The sequence below is a fragment of the Lycium barbarum genome, chromosome 2 (genome assembly GCF_019175385.1).
Source record: "Lycium barbarum isolate Lr01 chromosome 2, ASM1917538v2, whole genome shotgun sequence".
Classification (NCBI taxonomy): Eukaryota; Viridiplantae; Streptophyta; class Magnoliopsida; order Solanales; family Solanaceae; genus Lycium; species Lycium barbarum.
The window spans coordinates 113,373,124-113,391,251 of record NC_083338.1 but is presented as its reverse complement, the minus strand read 5'-3'; the positions used below and the strand labels follow the sequence as shown (position 1 = coordinate 113,391,251).

The 18,128-nt window shown below is 38.4% G+C and overlaps 1 protein-coding gene across 1 annotated transcript; it reads right to left on the bottom strand.

The window, feature by feature from the left end:
- Positions 1-61: 61 nt before the first annotated feature.
- Positions 62-2,752, bottom strand: LOC132626808 (uncharacterized). The gene is made up of 2 exons (XM_060341802.1): positions 2,548-2,752; positions 62-1,676 (listed from the first exon to the last, which is right to left on the bottom strand). The coding sequence occupies exon 2, from the start codon at positions 1,395-1,397 to the stop codon at positions 342-344; it is 1,056 nt and encodes a 351-aa protein (XP_060197785.1). The 5' UTR covers positions 1,398-1,676; positions 2,548-2,752; the 3' UTR covers positions 62-341.
- Between the last annotated feature and the right edge of the window lie 15,376 nt (positions 2,753-18,128).

Below are 18,128 nucleotides of genomic sequence, written 5' to 3'. Positions count from 1 at the left end.
CTCCCCAGTTTTTGTCTTCACGCTGCCATCAGTATTCAATTTAAACTTTCTTGCACAAGGAGGAGACCAAACAATTAATTTGATTTGTCTAGACATAGAGATTTGTTGAGGAAATACCTCAACAATGTCCCTAGCATAAGAAAAATCAAGAGGTTTGACTTACACGTGCAAAGCAGCACATAGAGATTTTTTTTTTTTTAATACATCTGCATAAACATAGTAGCATCACACCGAGATGCGTATGAATTATGATAATCATCTCAACAACTTTACTGGCAGTACTAGGTCAATGAAGAAGCTAAACATCAGCGCACTAATTAGATATCACCAAATCCTCATGATCATGTAGCATGGGCACCATGTGTTCTTGAAGCCCATATACCAAACACAAGAAACCAGAAGACAAATAGGATTGCCCAGTATCGAGCAGGGCCATATTTGATTCTTGTTAGCACAAAAAAGCGGAAGAATATTACAACTGTTAACGCACAAACACCTCCGAGAAGAATATGCAGTCCATTTTTGGCAGTTGTCTTCCCAACATGAGGAGCAATAAGCCATGCAAGAGTGATAGTAAGAAGCCCTGTAGCAAGCAGGATCCCAGTACTCTCAACAGCCCATTTGGTTGCCGTATTTTCTGCAGGAAGAGCTTCTTCTTCTGTAACAATGTTAGAGCCAGAAGCCGGTGGTTCAGTAACAACTGCAGTGGGATAGTTGTTATGGGGATTGAACCACAATGCAATCTCACTTAACCTTTGCCTTCGAATAGCTGCAATAGCATCAGGATCTACAGTTGAGTTTTCCAGAACCGGCACAGGATTAGGGACCCCATTTGCAGTCCTTTCCCTCAATGCATCATACTGCTTCAAAGAGCTCACAACTTTCTTGAAATCCGAAGTTCTAATGTTTTTTGCAAGACATCCACAAATCTCACATATGGTAGATCCATGGTTGACAAACCACTTAAGTGCACAAGCATAGTGTACCATAGCAAGATCATTTTTGCACGCACAGCCAAGCTCATTCAAGGAGTCCTGGTTCTCATCATAAGAACCCATCTCTATATCACCATTACAAACAAACACCTCTCCTTTTGGACTTATGAATTCAACTAGTGCAGATCCTTTCGTGCTACTGTTTTCGTCATTTTTCACATGTTGATGACAATCAAGCTTCACCTCTCCACTGCTACCTGGTGCCGGTGGAATAATTCCTAGAAATCCTAAAGCAGCAACTCCCACCTTGTCTGATTCAGCACAGTGGCACACTCGACAAGCTGCCTCCTTATCTAGACTGTGACGTGATATAGAAGAAGAATTTCTTGATTCTTCATTCCCAACAGATGAACCAACTTCACGAATCGCTTCACTGCTTTGGGGTAAGCACTGGTTTTCCATCGCATCAGGATTTGTGCACTTATCCAGGTTTTTCTTAATCACAACATGGGTAAATCATATGGCATGGTCCAACATTTTCAGTTAAATAGGATGCAGTCACTCCATTTATTAGAAGCAGAAACCGAACTTCCTCTGACAGAAATGTACCATAAAATATAGAAAACTCCCAGATCCTCCTTTACCAGACATATAATACTAGATCTTGAATGCAATCATGCCTCGGCCTTGAAAACCTTCATTCTCCAAATTGATATGGATTTGCAGTTGGGGAAATAAGAGCTGCCAAATTTACCACCATAAGTAAATATAAGTAAGTAAGTAAGTCTGTTACATAAATAAAAAGACCACAATTGTTGATGTGAACTTTCCCCTTACCCATGTTGACTAAAAAAAAAAAAATACAATCAGAAGCACAGAATTAGAATCATCACTTTGTTAAGCAATGAAGCAAGGAAAATACTCAAATACACGTTTTCCTTGCTTCATTGCTTAACAAAGTGATTATTCTAATTCTGTGTTTCTGATCCTATCTTTAGTCAACATGAGGAAAATACTCAAATACATAACTGTTACAAAACAAAGGCCGACCGGTGCACTAAGCTCCGGCTATGCGCGGGGTGTGGGGAAGGACCAGACCACAAGGGTCTATTGTACGCAGCCTTACCCTGCATTTCTGCAAGAGGTTGTTTTCATGGCTTGAACCCGTGACCTCCTAATCACATGACAACAACTTTACCAGTTACCCAAAGCTACCCTTCAAATACATAATTGTTACCATTTAAAAAATAAAAAATAAAACTGAAATACATAATATACTAAACAAGAAACCTTTAGTAGAGATAGATAGATTTTAAAGGTCAATCATCATTCATATACACAGCTAGCATATGGTAAAAACTAGAACCTTTCCATCACTAATGGAACTAGTTTAATATACCTACTTGATGGATCAAACTATTCTGAAAATTGTCAATAATTTGTAGATTTCATTTTTCAATTAGGTGTAGAAAAGATCTAGGTTTTAGAACTATAAAGAAAAGAACAGATCTAATATCTTTTTGCAGTAAAACATCTGACAGAACATGTACACTATTAATTAGAAGTGGATATGATACAACTGAAAGTAAATAAATGAGGAAATGGAACAAACCTTTGTGAAATCCAAAGTAGAGAGCTTCACCTGAACGTACACTAGCCGCTACAAGAAGATGTAGAGCTTTCTATGTATCGCTATTTCAATATTTTACCTAAATGGCCTTATCTTTTCTATCATTTCCAAGCTAGCTTGCCTTGAATTGGGAAGATTCGAGTATTAATGACACAGATAAAAGAAACGCTTTGGATTAGTTTATTTTAGAAGTAGGTGATAAAGATGATGTTTGGATTTATAAGTATTTTTTTAGTTTATTTACGTGTAATAGCGTGTTTGGCCAATTTTCTAAAATATAAAACTCGACCCAAGTTTAGATTTTATAAAAAAAAACTCATAAGTTGGTAAATATTTTTAACAATTACTCCCACCAACCATTTACCAACCTCATTAACTTCTATCAACCTTTATTTATGTCTACTATGTGGAAGGATTATATTAAAGAGTAGTTACATTACTATTCGTGTTAAATTTTCGTTTTTATTGAACTAAAGTTTGATCAATTGATGTTGTATTTTTTAGAAAGACCTTCTAGTAGCGTATTAATTTTTTTATGAAATATGACTTGCTCATTTGGTAAGATTGTATAAGAATTGGGAATGTTTTGATAGTTTTCACAACTTATGAGATTTTTATGTATATAATAGAAAATACAACTTAAGATATCCAAATTGCATGTCCAAACATGATTTCAAACCATGGTTTCAATCCATGTCCAAACGGCTCCTTAGAAGCATTTTTTAAAAGCTTGACCAAATATTAATCGCTGCTCAAAAGTGCTTTTTTAAATTAATTGGCAAAACACAAACAACTTTTGGCCAAAAAAACTATTTTTTAAAAAACACTTTTTAAAATATATTTAAATTTTTTAAAGCCATGGTTTGAACCCCAAATCATGCCCTTTTGGATGATTTCTGATTTGAAATCATAGTTTGAAACCATGAGATAAAATGTATGTCCAAAGGCTGGTTTCATCTCATGGTTTCAAACCACATATCCAAACGCCTACTAAGTGTATTTTTCTCAAAAGTGCTTTTGAGCAAAAACTATTTATTTAGCTTCTGAAAAATTATTTATGCTACTCCCCTGAAGTACTTATTTCCTCCCAAAATCTTGGCCAAACACCTCATTTTTTCTTAAATTAAGCACTTATTGAAAAAAAAAAAACTTTTGGGGAAAAATAAGCTTGACAAACTGGCTATAATATAGATAATGAAAGTGCTTACGAGCAGTATGTGGGATAGGACGACTAGTTGCATTAGGGAAGCAGCTACAGAGGTACTAGAAGTCTCGAGAGGTCGATGTGGTGGGCACCGAGGGGACTGATTGTCACAACCCAAACCGGAGGGCCATGACGAGAAATTGGGCCTTACTTGCCGAGCACCACTAAACATTCATCTATAAATGTTATCATAACATAGGTGGGCCATGAGATAACCTGCTAACTCACAAAGGTAATAGACTGAAATATGACAAGTTTGAAAGTACATAACTACATAAATAAGCTAGACATATTGTACGGGCAGACAAGGCTGTACAACATCTGACTGTCCATAACTGTCTACAAGTTTCTACTGGAGTACATGACATAACATGGTTGGGACATGGCCCCGCTATACCCATACATATGCATATATAACCATACTAACTCACAAGGCAACTCCGGAACAAATGGAGTGCAACAACATTGTATGTTGAGCTGATATCCTACTGGAAGAGCCGTGAACCTGTATATCAAGACCTGCGGCCATGAAACGCAGCGTCCCCAGGCAAAAAAGACGTCAATACGAATAATGTACCGAGTATGTAAGGTATGAAAGAGAGTATAATAGAGACATGAAAGTAACATGAAACATGAGAGAAAATAAACCTGTACATCTGAACTACCTCTGAGGGCCATGAGAGAAAATAAACCTGTACATCTGTATGTATGTATGTATGTATGTATGTATGTATATGCATATATAACGCCTGTCAAGCCTCTGTGGGCATCCCATCGTATCATATCGGCCTCTGTGGGCATCATCATCATCATCATCATGTGACCAGCTGATCAGGTGGTAGTGCGTATATAATGCCGTCACCTTCCCCATACCCATACATGTATATAATACATAATATACGTGTATATAACGCTTGAGGGGTCACAGTTCTGTACATGTGTGTGTGTGTGTGTGTGAACATCGTTATGTGATAGCATTTTCATCAGCGAATGACTCTATGAATCATATTAAATTTGAAAAAGTACTTAATGAAATCAACATTACTAGATCATGAATCAACATGGGACATCCCTAGCTACTAAGAGTAGAATCATTATGGAGTAGCGTTACGTTTACATTCCGTTCATAAGGATCATGCCAAAAAAAGGAAAGTTAACCTTAACATACCTCAAGTCGTCCAAGAAATCCAACAATGAGCTTATCACAACTGGCACACCAATCCTAAACAAAGGAATGCATACATAACTTAGATGGCACTAGTATATCACGTATATCAATGATAAGTCGATTCTAAAGTGAAACGGGCAGCATTTCCCCTTATCCTTAGTCACAATAATATATGCATCAACCAACAACAATCACAACCAGTTTACATAAGTTCCTTAAACTTACTTCAACAAATATTCCCAAGTTACACAACAAATAACCCAAAATATCCTTCGTAAACGGTTGTTTATATTTGTCACACCCCAATCCCGCCAGGGTGTGATGGGCACCCGACCCCATATTCGGAGCCGAGCGAATCCTCTGACCCTTATCACATACTTAATCTCTTTGGATTCTTACATCAATAAGAAATGAAAAACATAGTTAAGCCTTCAGAATCTTTCTTTCGTTGTTCTCAAATCAAACAAAATCTGTGGTCATGTGGAATCTGTAACATATTATATAAAGACACATCGGCTGGTGAAGCCGCTTTCAAGACTGACAAACTACACCCACGACTCTGTCTGCAAAGTCTCTAATTTCGGACAAGACATCATAGCATAGTACTCTGACCCGGCAACACTCCAGAGCAAATGGAGCTTGCCAACTCCGCTGGAACATCCTCTATCATAGCTTCAACTCATCTGGGTGTACCTGCGCGGCATGAAACGCAGCCCCCGAAGAAAAGGGGTCAGTACGAGCAATGTACTGAGTATGTAAGGCATGAATAATAACATATGAGGGACACATAGCATGGGTAATGACACAAAGGAAATATAGGGCATATGGTGAGATGAAAAAGAACCTGTACGTATGAATGCCTTTTGGCGGTACCATGCATGCTTAGTGCTGCGGAACGTGCAGCCCGATCCATACATATCATATTTTACTTCCTTTGAAAACATTTCTTTTCATATATATAGAAAATAGAACATATCATATCATAGCGCCGAATACGTCGGCTCCCCCACATATGTCCCGCGTCCGGGCATCCCGCGTCCGGGATGATATTACGCCAACTGACCAGGTGGCAATGCGTCTATAGCGCCTCATATCTCCCTTCCCCATATTCCCCATATACATATGCATATATCATATACATATATCATATAAGCAGCGTGCATGAGAGCCCAAAGAAAGTCATGTATCTATCGGAGTGACGTAAGGTCGGTAACCTACGATTACATTATGGAATAACCATGGTCGCTTTGTCTCACCTTGAAGGAACGATTATTATAAGTTGAGACTAGCAACGAATACCAGCGTTAAGAGGACATAGAGTAAGATCATAATCACGTTTCGAGCCAATCCGGTTTAGTATGAGAAAGTTATGGACATTTTGGTACATAAACCATTACGAACGTTTCAAAGCAATCCGAGGTTGTTTACAAAAGTTAGGGACATGAAAACTTACAAAACTCCTTTAGTAACAAAACTCTTTATGCTCATCTCGTTATCCAATCATATAATAAACTCGATCATATTGAGAGTACTCATATCAAGAAGTGCATGAGAATCATAGGCAAACTCGGAAACATATCAAATAGAGCTTCGGAAATCATAAATACGTGTCAAAATCATTTGAAGTAGTTTATAGAAATCAAGAATATTAGCCATCCTAGTGGCTCTAAGAATAAGAATTTCTTTGAAATCATACATATATGTCATCTGGTTATTTCATAAGGATCATGCCAAAAGAAAGAAAGCGTAAGCCTTACATACCTGTCCCACGTCCTATTAGTTACGCTTATTTGTCCAAGCTCGCTATCGCTAGTCTACATTCAAGAAGATTTACATAACCATTAGACTCGTCGTCATATACTTGTCTTAGTCCTTCAAATAAACTCATTTATAATCTGCCGAAATTTCGGCAGCATCTCCCCTGTAAATACACCATCCCCGAGAATCTAACTCGGCCCAAATCATCAATCAACAATCCGAGAATTCAACTCGGCCAAACTATCAACAACAATACCAACAACATCAACAATCAATTCAAGACGCATTCTAACATTAACAACCTTTGTCATACAATTTAACGATATTTCATTTATATTCAATTCAATTCACATAACATTCAAAACGACTCAATCAACATACTACTTCACCCGAAACCTCCCAATTCCAACAAGAACAATAACAACCTATTTCCTTCTTTCAAATTCAATCACAACAACCCAACTTACAATCTTCCAAACAAATGTCTCACTTCCAAATTCATGAATTCCACCAACATTTTACATTAACAACTTCATTTATACAAACATAAGAATTCATGCTAGTGTCACATTAGCTTCCACAACGACACCACAACGATTACAACTTCATTTCAAGCCATTAAATCCTCATTTTACATCATGGAATCCACAACACAACAATCAAACTACTAAATAAAATCAATTCATCACATCTCACCCACCTAGCTACTATTCGGCCAACACCCACACACATATATATTACATGAATTTCATCCATTTATTCATACAACAACATGCATAAACCACCCATAACATATGTAAAAGAGGATTGAACACATACCTTTCTCACCCAACTTCTTTACTCGGCTAGGGCTTGTGAACTACACAAATAAAGGATTTGCTTGCTCCAACAACTCCTTCATGTTAATGAGGGCCTGCAAATTAGTTGGAATACTAGAAGAAAATAATTTTTCTTGATCAATTCCATGGACTCAAATTTTTGGCACCATGTCCGAACACTACTATATTTCTCTTCTTTCTTTTTCTTCTTCTCCAAACTTCTTGTCTTGAAAGATGATTATGTCTTATTTGCCCCCACTTGTTTATATATATACTTAGCCCTTCCAATACCAAGTGGCCACCTACCCTTCTTCTTGAAGCTTCTTTAAATTAAAATAAGGATGACTAATGTCTTGCCTTATAAGCTTTGTCCATATGCATAATTTGCCCCATCAAATAAAAATGTGGGCACATGCCACACATATGCCACACGGCCATCTTGGATTTTTCATGAACTTTCTTGATTATTTTGTGAAATTCCCATTTTGCCCCTAGCCTTTCCACAATATTACCATGAACCATTTTGCGAATTTCCCTTTTTACCCTTAACCTTTCTCAATATTTCCATACTAATAAACAACTTGTACATTAAAATAATTTTGAAAATAGTCCTACCCTTAACTTACCACGACTTCCTTTAAATATCCGAATGTACAAAATACGGGCTATAACAATATTCTCTTCCTTTCCATGTCTATATAGCAAAATCATGACAACATGATAGCACCATCACCCACTACCCATTTACCATAGAATTCCAGCCATAACATGCCAACAACAACAACTAACATCTCATATGAGCCTCTTATACTTCCTATAACAATCATACAAGGATATACGTCAATCAACTCTCAAGTATACTAATATACAAGAATGGCATACACTTCCCTTCTTCTCACCTATGAAGTATAAACTCAACAATATCTTAACAACATCAACTACTATCCATATACATAGAAATCATCCTAATAACACAGCAACAACATGATCAAGATCAGTCCACAACTCAACTTATATTTCAAGGCAAGTTTAAGTTTTCCTTTCAAAATTTCCTCATCTAACAAGTAGTAGAAAGGCTAAATAATTTCATAATTGTGAAAAAAAGGTAGTAGCTTACCTCTAGAGCCCAATAGCCATCCAACATACAAGTTTCTTCCCCTTTAAGTTCTTTCCAAATCAGCCACAAGAAGTACTACTAGCATTCAATACCCAATTAGGGTTTGAAAAGCACTTTTGATCTTTGATTTCTCTTGGAAATTGGTTAGATATATTTTGGAGAGGGTTTTAGAGCTTTCATGGACTTAGGGTTATATTAAAATGAAGTGAGAAAGAGCTGAAGTCGAGATATATATAAAAAGAGAGATGCACCGCCTCAGAAATACGACCACGTATACTGGTCGTATATAATTATATGGACCGTATACATATCTGTATATTTAAATACTGTCCATATGTTTGGACCATATTTCCCAACTCAGATTTTGCCTCTTCTACATCCTTAAATACGGTCCATATTACAATATACGATTCGTATGACCTAAGATACGGTCCGTATATTTCAATCTTAAAATGAAATTTCGACGAAACATATTCTCTTCAATTCACTTATTCTCAAATCCTTCCATAACTTACTAAACATGAACTTAAACCCTCATAACCATAAGATAGGCATGTCTAATCTCGTATAACCTTGAAGATAACTCCGGTCTCCAAGACTAGGACAACTAAGATACGATGAATCTCAACATACAAAAACTACAAGGTGTAACATTGTCACGACCCCAACTTACGGCCCGTGCGGGCACCTACCATACTACTAACTAGTAGGCAAACCCTTACCAACCAAACCAATATTTAGCCAGTTTTATAAATAACAAATTCTTAATGATCACAATATTTGAAAGTAAATACTCATACGGATTCTGTTATTGATACAAGAAAACTGAAAACTCCCTGGGATCTAGTCTAGACAGGTACAAGAGCTCTTATTGCACAAGGATAAATAAAATAAATGACCCAGCCTCTGCCTGGAATGAGATGAGAGAGAGTGTAAAAAGATGCCTGGTAATCCACACGAAGAAACTTCAACTTAACCTACAACATACCTACACCCAAAAAGGATATAGCAAGAGTAGTATCAGTACACCATACGTACTGGTAAGCATCATAGGTCGACTAGGATTAGTTCATGCAACACAATATAAAGTCAATAAGATAAGCAGATAAGTCAACGACCCTTAAGACTCCCAACACCGATAAAAACTTACCTTTCTACTCCCACTTATTCGCTTCTCTTATCCCCATAGTAATTCCGGTTATCTGAATAGTCAATGAAGTCCTATTCCTTGCTCACTTAAGCCAATTAATTAAGTCTTATCTCCTCATTTACACTAACATCTAATTCCTAACTTTTAGCCGTAGAGCTTTTCTATCTAGTTCACGTACTAAGATATGATGTACCCATGGAACAAACTTACCACTTAGTAATTCATTCTTACACTTACCTTCATATTGATCACCACCTCACATAACTCAACACAATCGTAAGAGATGCACAATGCAATATAACAGACTGACAGCACACAAACATAAGGACATAAAAGTATGAAATGTAACGCAATGCAGATGCTATGCAAGGGCCCAATCACACTGTACATAAATGCTAACTGATGTCATTGCTCAGTAGTCATGACCTGCAGGGGACCCATGGTGTCTATGTACCACTCTTAGCCCTTATCCGAATCCACGAGAGATGATAGTTCTGAGGATAGATATGGAGAATGTTGGAAAAGTCTCTTCTCTTAGCGTCAAGGGTTTTTTTCTTCTTGTGAAAACCTACTAGCAGCCTTGGAGGGTCTTTTATTAAAAAAAAGGGTGAAATATAAAACTAAGTATAGAAAAACGCGCTTACTGGCCCGTGACGTCCGCTGCGACGAATGTCGCTTCGCTATAGCGGACCACCTTCTACTCCGAGCCCATAATTTTTAACTCTTTTCGAAACTGATTTTCCCACTATTAATCACTTAAACATCCCATGGGGCTTACTAATTAAGATCATAGACCTAGATTGGGCATAGGTTCGCGAAGTATTAAATAAAGTCTGGGCGAGTCGTTATACCAGATACCAATTAAACCACCGTTTGTCCCCGAACGGCGCGGGGTGGGGTAATGGTCACACTCCTAGACCTTACACCATAGGAAGCAGGATTTTAAGTTATCGTCACGAAAAGGAAAAATTACAACAAAGCTGGAAAAAGATGTAGCCCGCTACAACGGTTAGTCGACCCCTATAGCGGTACCGCTGCAGCGGTACTCGGGCAGTTTTAAAAACGTGGGGTGAATTCAGTTCACCCCATTTCATATTCATTCCCCATAACCAAAAAACTACTCCCCTCCCACGAATTTTCTCCCCCTATTCAACTACGTAAACCCCTCATCTCCCTCCCCACTCCCCTTTTAACCACTCCACCCCCTCCATTATTCATCATATTACCCTAATAGTAAGGAAAAAAGAAGAATCTCTCTATACCCCAAGGTTCATTTTATGGCAAAGGCTTGCAGATCCTTAACTATTTCAAGGTATGCACTCTCTTTCATTGTTCTATAACTTGGTTATGGCTTCGATTTTGAAATTTCCATGCTTAAGTTGCTAGATTATGGCAAAAATTTAGTCCGTGAACAGGGGTTTTGATTTCTTGGGGTAGGGAGTTCTTGGATCATGGAAGGTTATTTCGTCGTTCATATTATTCTAGCATCACTTTATACTAAAGATTTGCTTAAAATGGGGTAGTTCATACTGGGGTGGGGATGTTTGGTGGTGGTGTAATTTTTGATGTTCTTGCTCAAACTTTTGGTGCTCATTGTAGTTGGAATAGGGTGTTATAGGTTGTAAGAGTCATGCATGCTATCATAGTACTTGATCATTAACAAAAATGTGGAAACTATGGTGAAAATTTAGGTCTTCTAAAAGTTGGGTTTTTGGAGGGTTTTGTATTGGGGAAGACGGGTCCGCTGCGGTGGACCTCCCATCGCTATAGTAGTACCGCTGCGACGATGATGTGTTGCTGGGAGCGGACATCGTCTTTTGGGAGGTACCCGCTGTAGCGGGCCCCTGCTAGCTATAGCAAGCCCGCAACAGCGATGAGGCAACGCCATGGCGGAGCCTTGTCTGCTGGAGCGGCCCCTTAGTCGCAGCGGTCATTCCGCCGCCGCAGCGAAGCTGCCTGAGGTAGGATTTAAAATTCGGGTTTTTCAACTAATTCATGCATGCCCTATCAATGTTAAATCTTTGTGCCACATTATTCTAACTCGGTCTTCCCTTTTCGGGCTAACTCTCTCATTCTGCTATGGCGAATCCACAGCAGCAACAACAACAACAACAACAACAACAACAAGAATAGCAAGAACAACAACCACAACAACAACAACCACCAGCTCCTCCCGCATACGTTAGGTTCGCCTCCTATACTTGCAGGAGGCGTTACATGGAACAACAGACTAAGGGACTGCTCCACGAGCGGGCCTTCCTTATGGATCGGGTGGAGGAGCTGGCCCCTGAGTTCTATCAACTCCTACATCGCATGGGTTGGGTCCGCCAGTCGAGGAGCCGGGGAATATTAACTGCAGCTAGGTTAGGGAATTCTATGCTATGCTCCCTACCGTTGATTGGACTGCCCTAGAGCCGGAGATTACTATTAGAGGGGCCAACATAAAGGTTGGTGCTGAGGCCATCAATGTTGTTCATGGGTTGCCCAACCCTTCACAGGCTGAGATTAGGGCCAAGGACCACGAGGGAAACGGGCCGTGGTTGGTGAGGATACTAGTGAAAGAGTCCAAGAGGAGGAAGGCTACATGGGGTGTCACCCGTTATGCCATTAAGAGCCGTCACTTTAATCCAAAAGCTCGGAGGTGGCTAAACCTCGTTGCCCAACGGATTCGCCCTTTGAGCAATACTACTGATGTTGCTTACCCCCGGGCCTTTGTGTTTGCATGCATTTTGGATGGCGTGGCCGTAAATATGGGGATGCAGGTGATCGAGGAGTGGCGGAGTTTTGTGGCTAAGGCTAGCCCGAGTTTGATGTTTCCCTCCCTGATTACCCACCTATGTCGTTATGTTGGGGTGCCCTTGGAGCCTGGTGACTGCTATGTTGAGTGCAATTTCCCTTTTGAGCCATTGAAGGTTAAGGGAGCATAGGGCAGGGGCAAGAGAAGGAGGGTTGACTCGGACGATGAGGAAGACAGCGATGGCCAGCAGGGCGGTGATGGGAGTTGTCATTCACAGGTCTCGGGTACCTTAGAGCGCATGGAGGCGGATATGGCTACGGTGAAGGCGGCCATGATGGGGTTTGCACAACCTTCCATGAAGGCTGGGTCGCCTAGTGGTGCCGCTGGTGCGGGCTATTTCACTCCTGACCAGATGAAGAGTTATATGGATGCCCAGACTAGGATGGGGGACGTTGTGGATGCCTTGCAGGGCGCTTATGGATCTTTGGCTCAGGCCCTTGTGGATCTCCGGGAGGACTTAGACCGAGAGAAGAAGAAGAGCCGGGCTAAGGACAAGCTGTTCATGAGAATGTGGAAAGGCGTCAAAAGCCTTTTGAAGACACTAGTCCCGAAGGCGAAGCATCCCAAGGTAACCATCAGAGATTCCCCCCCCCCCCCCTCAGTTCTCCTTCGTTAGTGCGTCCGGGCTCGGCAGCGAGGACTCTAGCGACTAGGAGGATGGTGGTGACGAGGTGACTAGCCGAGGAGCAGCTTAGAGATCCCCCCCTCTTTTATATCTGCTTTGGTTATCCCTTGCCCTTGCAGGGCTTGTTGTTCAGAAAATTTCTTGTTTTTGGGTTTGTCTTGGAATGTTTGGATAATTTTCTTTTTGTTGTTTTGGTGCGGGTGCCTTGGTTTAAGGGCACTCGTAAGACAATTGCCCTAGTCGGGCGGATGTTTTTATGTAGGTATTTGCTTTGGAATTGGCTTCTTCTTGACTTTTGTTGACAAATTGAACAGGTTGGGAAAACAGGGGGCAGAAGGGGGGTCACTGGTCCATGGTACTGCTGCGACGGTCACTTGACCGCTACGGCGGTTGTGCTATGGCGGTCTCGCTATAGCGGGTGTTGACACCTAATTTTCACCTCATAAAACTTATATTTTAATTTTCATAATTTCCGAGTCCAAGGCGGAGTAAGGATGCCCTTAAAAAATTTAAAATTTAAAAATCCTGAGAAAATTGCAAAATTGACGTTTAATTATTATTTTCACAAAAATTAACAATTACAAGAAATTACGGGTTATTTACTTTCACAAACGTGATTTGAAAAGAAGATACACATCCCACTGCGTCTAACTCGGGAAAATTGTTAATCAAGATGACGTATGAATTACTGCTCATTTTGACCGCATTTTTCACATTTTTAAATATTCTTCGGAACTATATCAATATTGGGCTCGTTTTGAAGCTAATTTTCTAAATTTACGAGTTTTAAATTTTAAATTAGCCTAAAATAACTATTTTAGTTAGTTATACGTTGTTTATATTATTTAGTTATAGTTGATCTAAATTAAGAGGGGTGGGTTGGGGGGGGGGGGGGGGGGGGTTTCAAATTAACTTTTAAAAATCTTGAGGGGGATTTGTTTTTTTAAAAAAACGAGGATGAAAGTTTGTAATATACAAACTTTCACCCCCATTTTCATTTTTTAGGTGCCCAGCCTTACCCTTTTCTTCTTCAGGCGATCTTAAGGGAATCTCTAGGATTCCGGCTCCATGGCTGATTTCACGGCCATTCTCGCCGGATTTTTGAGGGGTTTTGTCCTAAATCATGAGTACTCGTGAATTACAGGTTTATTTCCCTTTGAATTTTACTTTTATATGCTCAATTGACTCGTTTTTCGTGGATGTTACCTGGGTTTTGCTGTGGTAGAGTTGCCATGCGCGGGACCTCGAGTCCTTAGCCATCTTGTGCACTCTATCACATGGAAGCAAACACCTATGGGGGAATTTCCCGATTTGGGTACGGTTTAAGGGTTTCTATCCTACCCTTGTACGATTTTATCGTTAAAATTTGTTGATATTTGCCCTATTTGATGAGTAGGTGTACTATTCTGTTGATTCTGAATTTTACGGGATTTTTTCTTGAATTTTTGGTACAATAAGCTGTATTTTTGTTGTATTGTGTGATATGTACCATTTCTGATTGGTCATGGTACTAATTGTGGTAATTATGTTGAAAAATTCTTTTGCCCCTTGCTAAAATTTGAATTTGTTTGAATTTAAGGTTTAAGATTTGAGTCGGAATCTGTGGAAATGATTTTATACCCTCTTTGCCCCCTAAACCCTACTCTTAATACTATATATAGAAAGTCTCATGACCAAAAGAGGGGGATTTTTTCTGGAAAAAAAAAAAGTCACGACACAAAAGAAATCCTACTAGTCTTTACCTTCCTACAAAATACTACATCATTTGAATACTACTATTATACTACATATATACTACCATTATACTATTATTACACTACATTACAAAGATTACACTGCTCTAAATTACCTACATTACTAAACATTACAAGAAACTAGGCTGTTTGTGGTTCTTTTGGTTGTTTGGCTTGAAGTGTTGATCCGATCTCCACCCTTTGATCCTTAGGTTGCCCCAACAAAAGGTAACATTCCTGTTTTTACCTTATTCAATCTATTTTTTGAAGATTTTATTTAATGAAAGTTACTTATTGAATGTTGGATGAACATATATATATATATGGATGTTGTTGTATTGTTGCTGTTAGTTGATAAGGGTTTTAAAAAATAATAACTAAAAAGAGAAGAAATGGAGTTATAATTGGTATTACTGTTCTATTGATACTCTTAGTTTTCTGGAACTTATTTGAAATTGGTTATGTATTTGGAAGTTGTTTAAATAGCCATGTTTAATACTGCTTTAATAATAAAAGGTTTAAAATAAGGAAAATAAGTAGTATAGTTCAATGTTGTGTGTTCAGTATCTATAAGATTGTTTTTGGTAAATACATTAGTGTAGAAAAGGTTTAAAGATTCTTTGGAAGATTCATTATAGGGTAACAATGCTGAAACAAGTAAATGGATGAAAGTTTGAGTTTGTAGCTTGCTTGCAATCCCCTGTTTGGTCAAAAAATGAAGGTTGAGGTGACACTTCTCTATTTAACTATTATTTGTTTGAAGAATTGCTATTTCTGAGTGCTTTTAGTCCTGTTACATGTGTTTAGCTTGCATTTGGAGTATTGGATGGTTCTTGGTGGATTTCAGCCTACTTGTTTCCCCATTTGGATTTGTTCGTTGTTATTTGCCACATATGTAATCTTGCAGGACAAGTATGTGTCTATATGTTTGTTGTAGATAGTTGAAAACTTGGCATGATGGGATTCTGTGTTAACCTGAAGATTTCTGCTACTATTTTGAGTACTCCATCGCCATCCTGTGAACTATGTGCTTTCTAATCTTTATGGTGATTTGGCTAGGTCTATTCCAAGTGGTTAATCTTAAATAAGTTAAGTCTAGTTTGATTGAGGCTTGTAAAATAGTTAAGATTCTTCATATAGCAAAAGGATAGTATAAAAGGTGAATTTTGAACTTGTCCCTTCTCTATAAACAACCTGATGGTGTATCTCACTGAGGATTGTTGAGGTTTGCTTTTGTGTATTGGTCCTATATAGCTATTGAGGTTTGATTTAAGTCTGGAAAATGGTTTTAAAAAACACAAGATGTGTTGAACATCTCTGCACTTTCTATAGTCTTGAATATTAGGGTGTTCTGGGACTCTGACTTTAGTTTTGAGTTGTTTGAACCTTTTGTTCCTCCTTTAGGCTAGTTTCCCTTTATTACTTCTTATTTACACTAAGTCTAATAAATGATATGGTAAGGAAATCCCTTTTGTGTGCCTTTATGAGTATCTAGTTCATTTGAGTGTTTTTTCTCTGAATCCTGTTAAAGTGTTTGAAAAAGAATAAATGGAACAGCTTTACCTTCTTGTGAATTTTAAACTATCAAAAATACATGGAAATTCTCTAAAAACTAGGGAGTTTGCTAAGGGAAGCTTGGCTGACCTTATTGTTTAACTTGTTTTAAGATGACTTGCATTCCTATCTTGTTTTTGTACCTGAAATTTGACTGCATTCATTCTTATTGCTCCTATCCTGATGGACAAAATGTTTGATCCATGTTTGTTTCATTTTCAGTTTGACAAGACCTTTGTCTGCGTTTAGTATGCAATTATCTTAGCTCTTGTCCATTATGTTTATCATCTATATTGAAGATCAGTCCATTCTAAGCTTAACCAAAGGCTAAAACTTATCATTTCTCACTATGACTGCATTAAAACTAACCTATTTGAGTAGTATGAAGTTTAGTCTCTTTTATTTTATTCTGTTTTGAACTCTGCTTGTCTGTGCCAATGCTTGTCACAAGTAATTACCTAAACGAAGACATACTAGCCTCTTGAGTAATTAATCCAACTTGTAAATCTGGTTCCTTGCACATTGTTTGCCCATATTGCTCATGAATATATCATTATGTGACCTAGGAGGGGTAGCATGAATCTTTCCTGATCATTTTTGTGGATACTGAGTCATCTCCCCTTGCATTTTTATTTAGTTGAATGATTGGCATGAACAACCATGTGTTCATTACTTGCATTGTTAGGCCACACTAGTTTTCTGAGAGTAGTTTGTAACTAGGTTATCCTTTAAGGTTCTAGTTTAAACTTACAGGACTGGAAACACCTAATATAATGTTAAAACTGAAATCATGCTTTAGGTGGTCTTGTTTGTGCCTAACTTGCTTGTAATACTTGCACCTGACCTTGTTGGCTTGTTGGAAATTATGTCTTTTCTAGTGAATCATCCCCTGCACCTAGGACAGTGCCATGAGCTCTCTTTTCTTTGTGTCTCAATCCTTAGAATTCTTTGAAACCTGTCATCCCCCCCTCCCCCCTACTTGAAGTTCTTTTCTACTTCTATTTTGCTTATGGCTCACAGACTATTTGTCTTGTCTCATGTTGGGCATCCGTTTATTTATGCTGATTGTTGCTGGTGACTAGTATTTTACATTTTTGAATTTCTTAAAGACTAGTGGCCCTTTCTACTCAATATGACCATTTAAATAAGTTAGGTGTGGGAATCTAAATTAAGACTAAAGTTGTTGTTTGTTTCTTAGTGATTCACCTCTCTTGTCATTTGCTTGTGAAATCTAAGATTTCTTATCATGTGTGCACCCATTCTTCTCTTCCTTCTAAATTACTGATAGTACATTGATCTTTGTGGCTTCTGAGCGAAATGAACTTGCAACTTGGGTGTAACTTGAGGGTATCTTTGTCATTCTGTAATCCTAAGTTGTCTGCTTGACTAATTTGAGATTCATCTACATGAAACTTAGTTCAAGATTGCCATAGAAATTGCTTTCAAAGACTGTCTGCATTGTTTGGTTCTGCTGATCACCTTGACTCATTATTAAACTTAAGTTTGATACCTTAAAATTTGGAAGATCATTAGTAGGCTTGGAGCTTTGATTATGTTGGGTCTTAGGCTGTTTGAGATTGAAGTTGGGAACAAAAATGGTTTTGTGGAACTTGCTCTTGCATTCTGTGCCATAACTTGC

What these genes read in the sequence shown, in the direction of transcription:
- LOC132626808 (XM_060341802.1), bottom strand. Translation starts at nt 1,397, where the DNA reads ATGGAAAACCAGTGCTTACCCCAAAGCAGTGAAGCGATTCGTGAAGTT.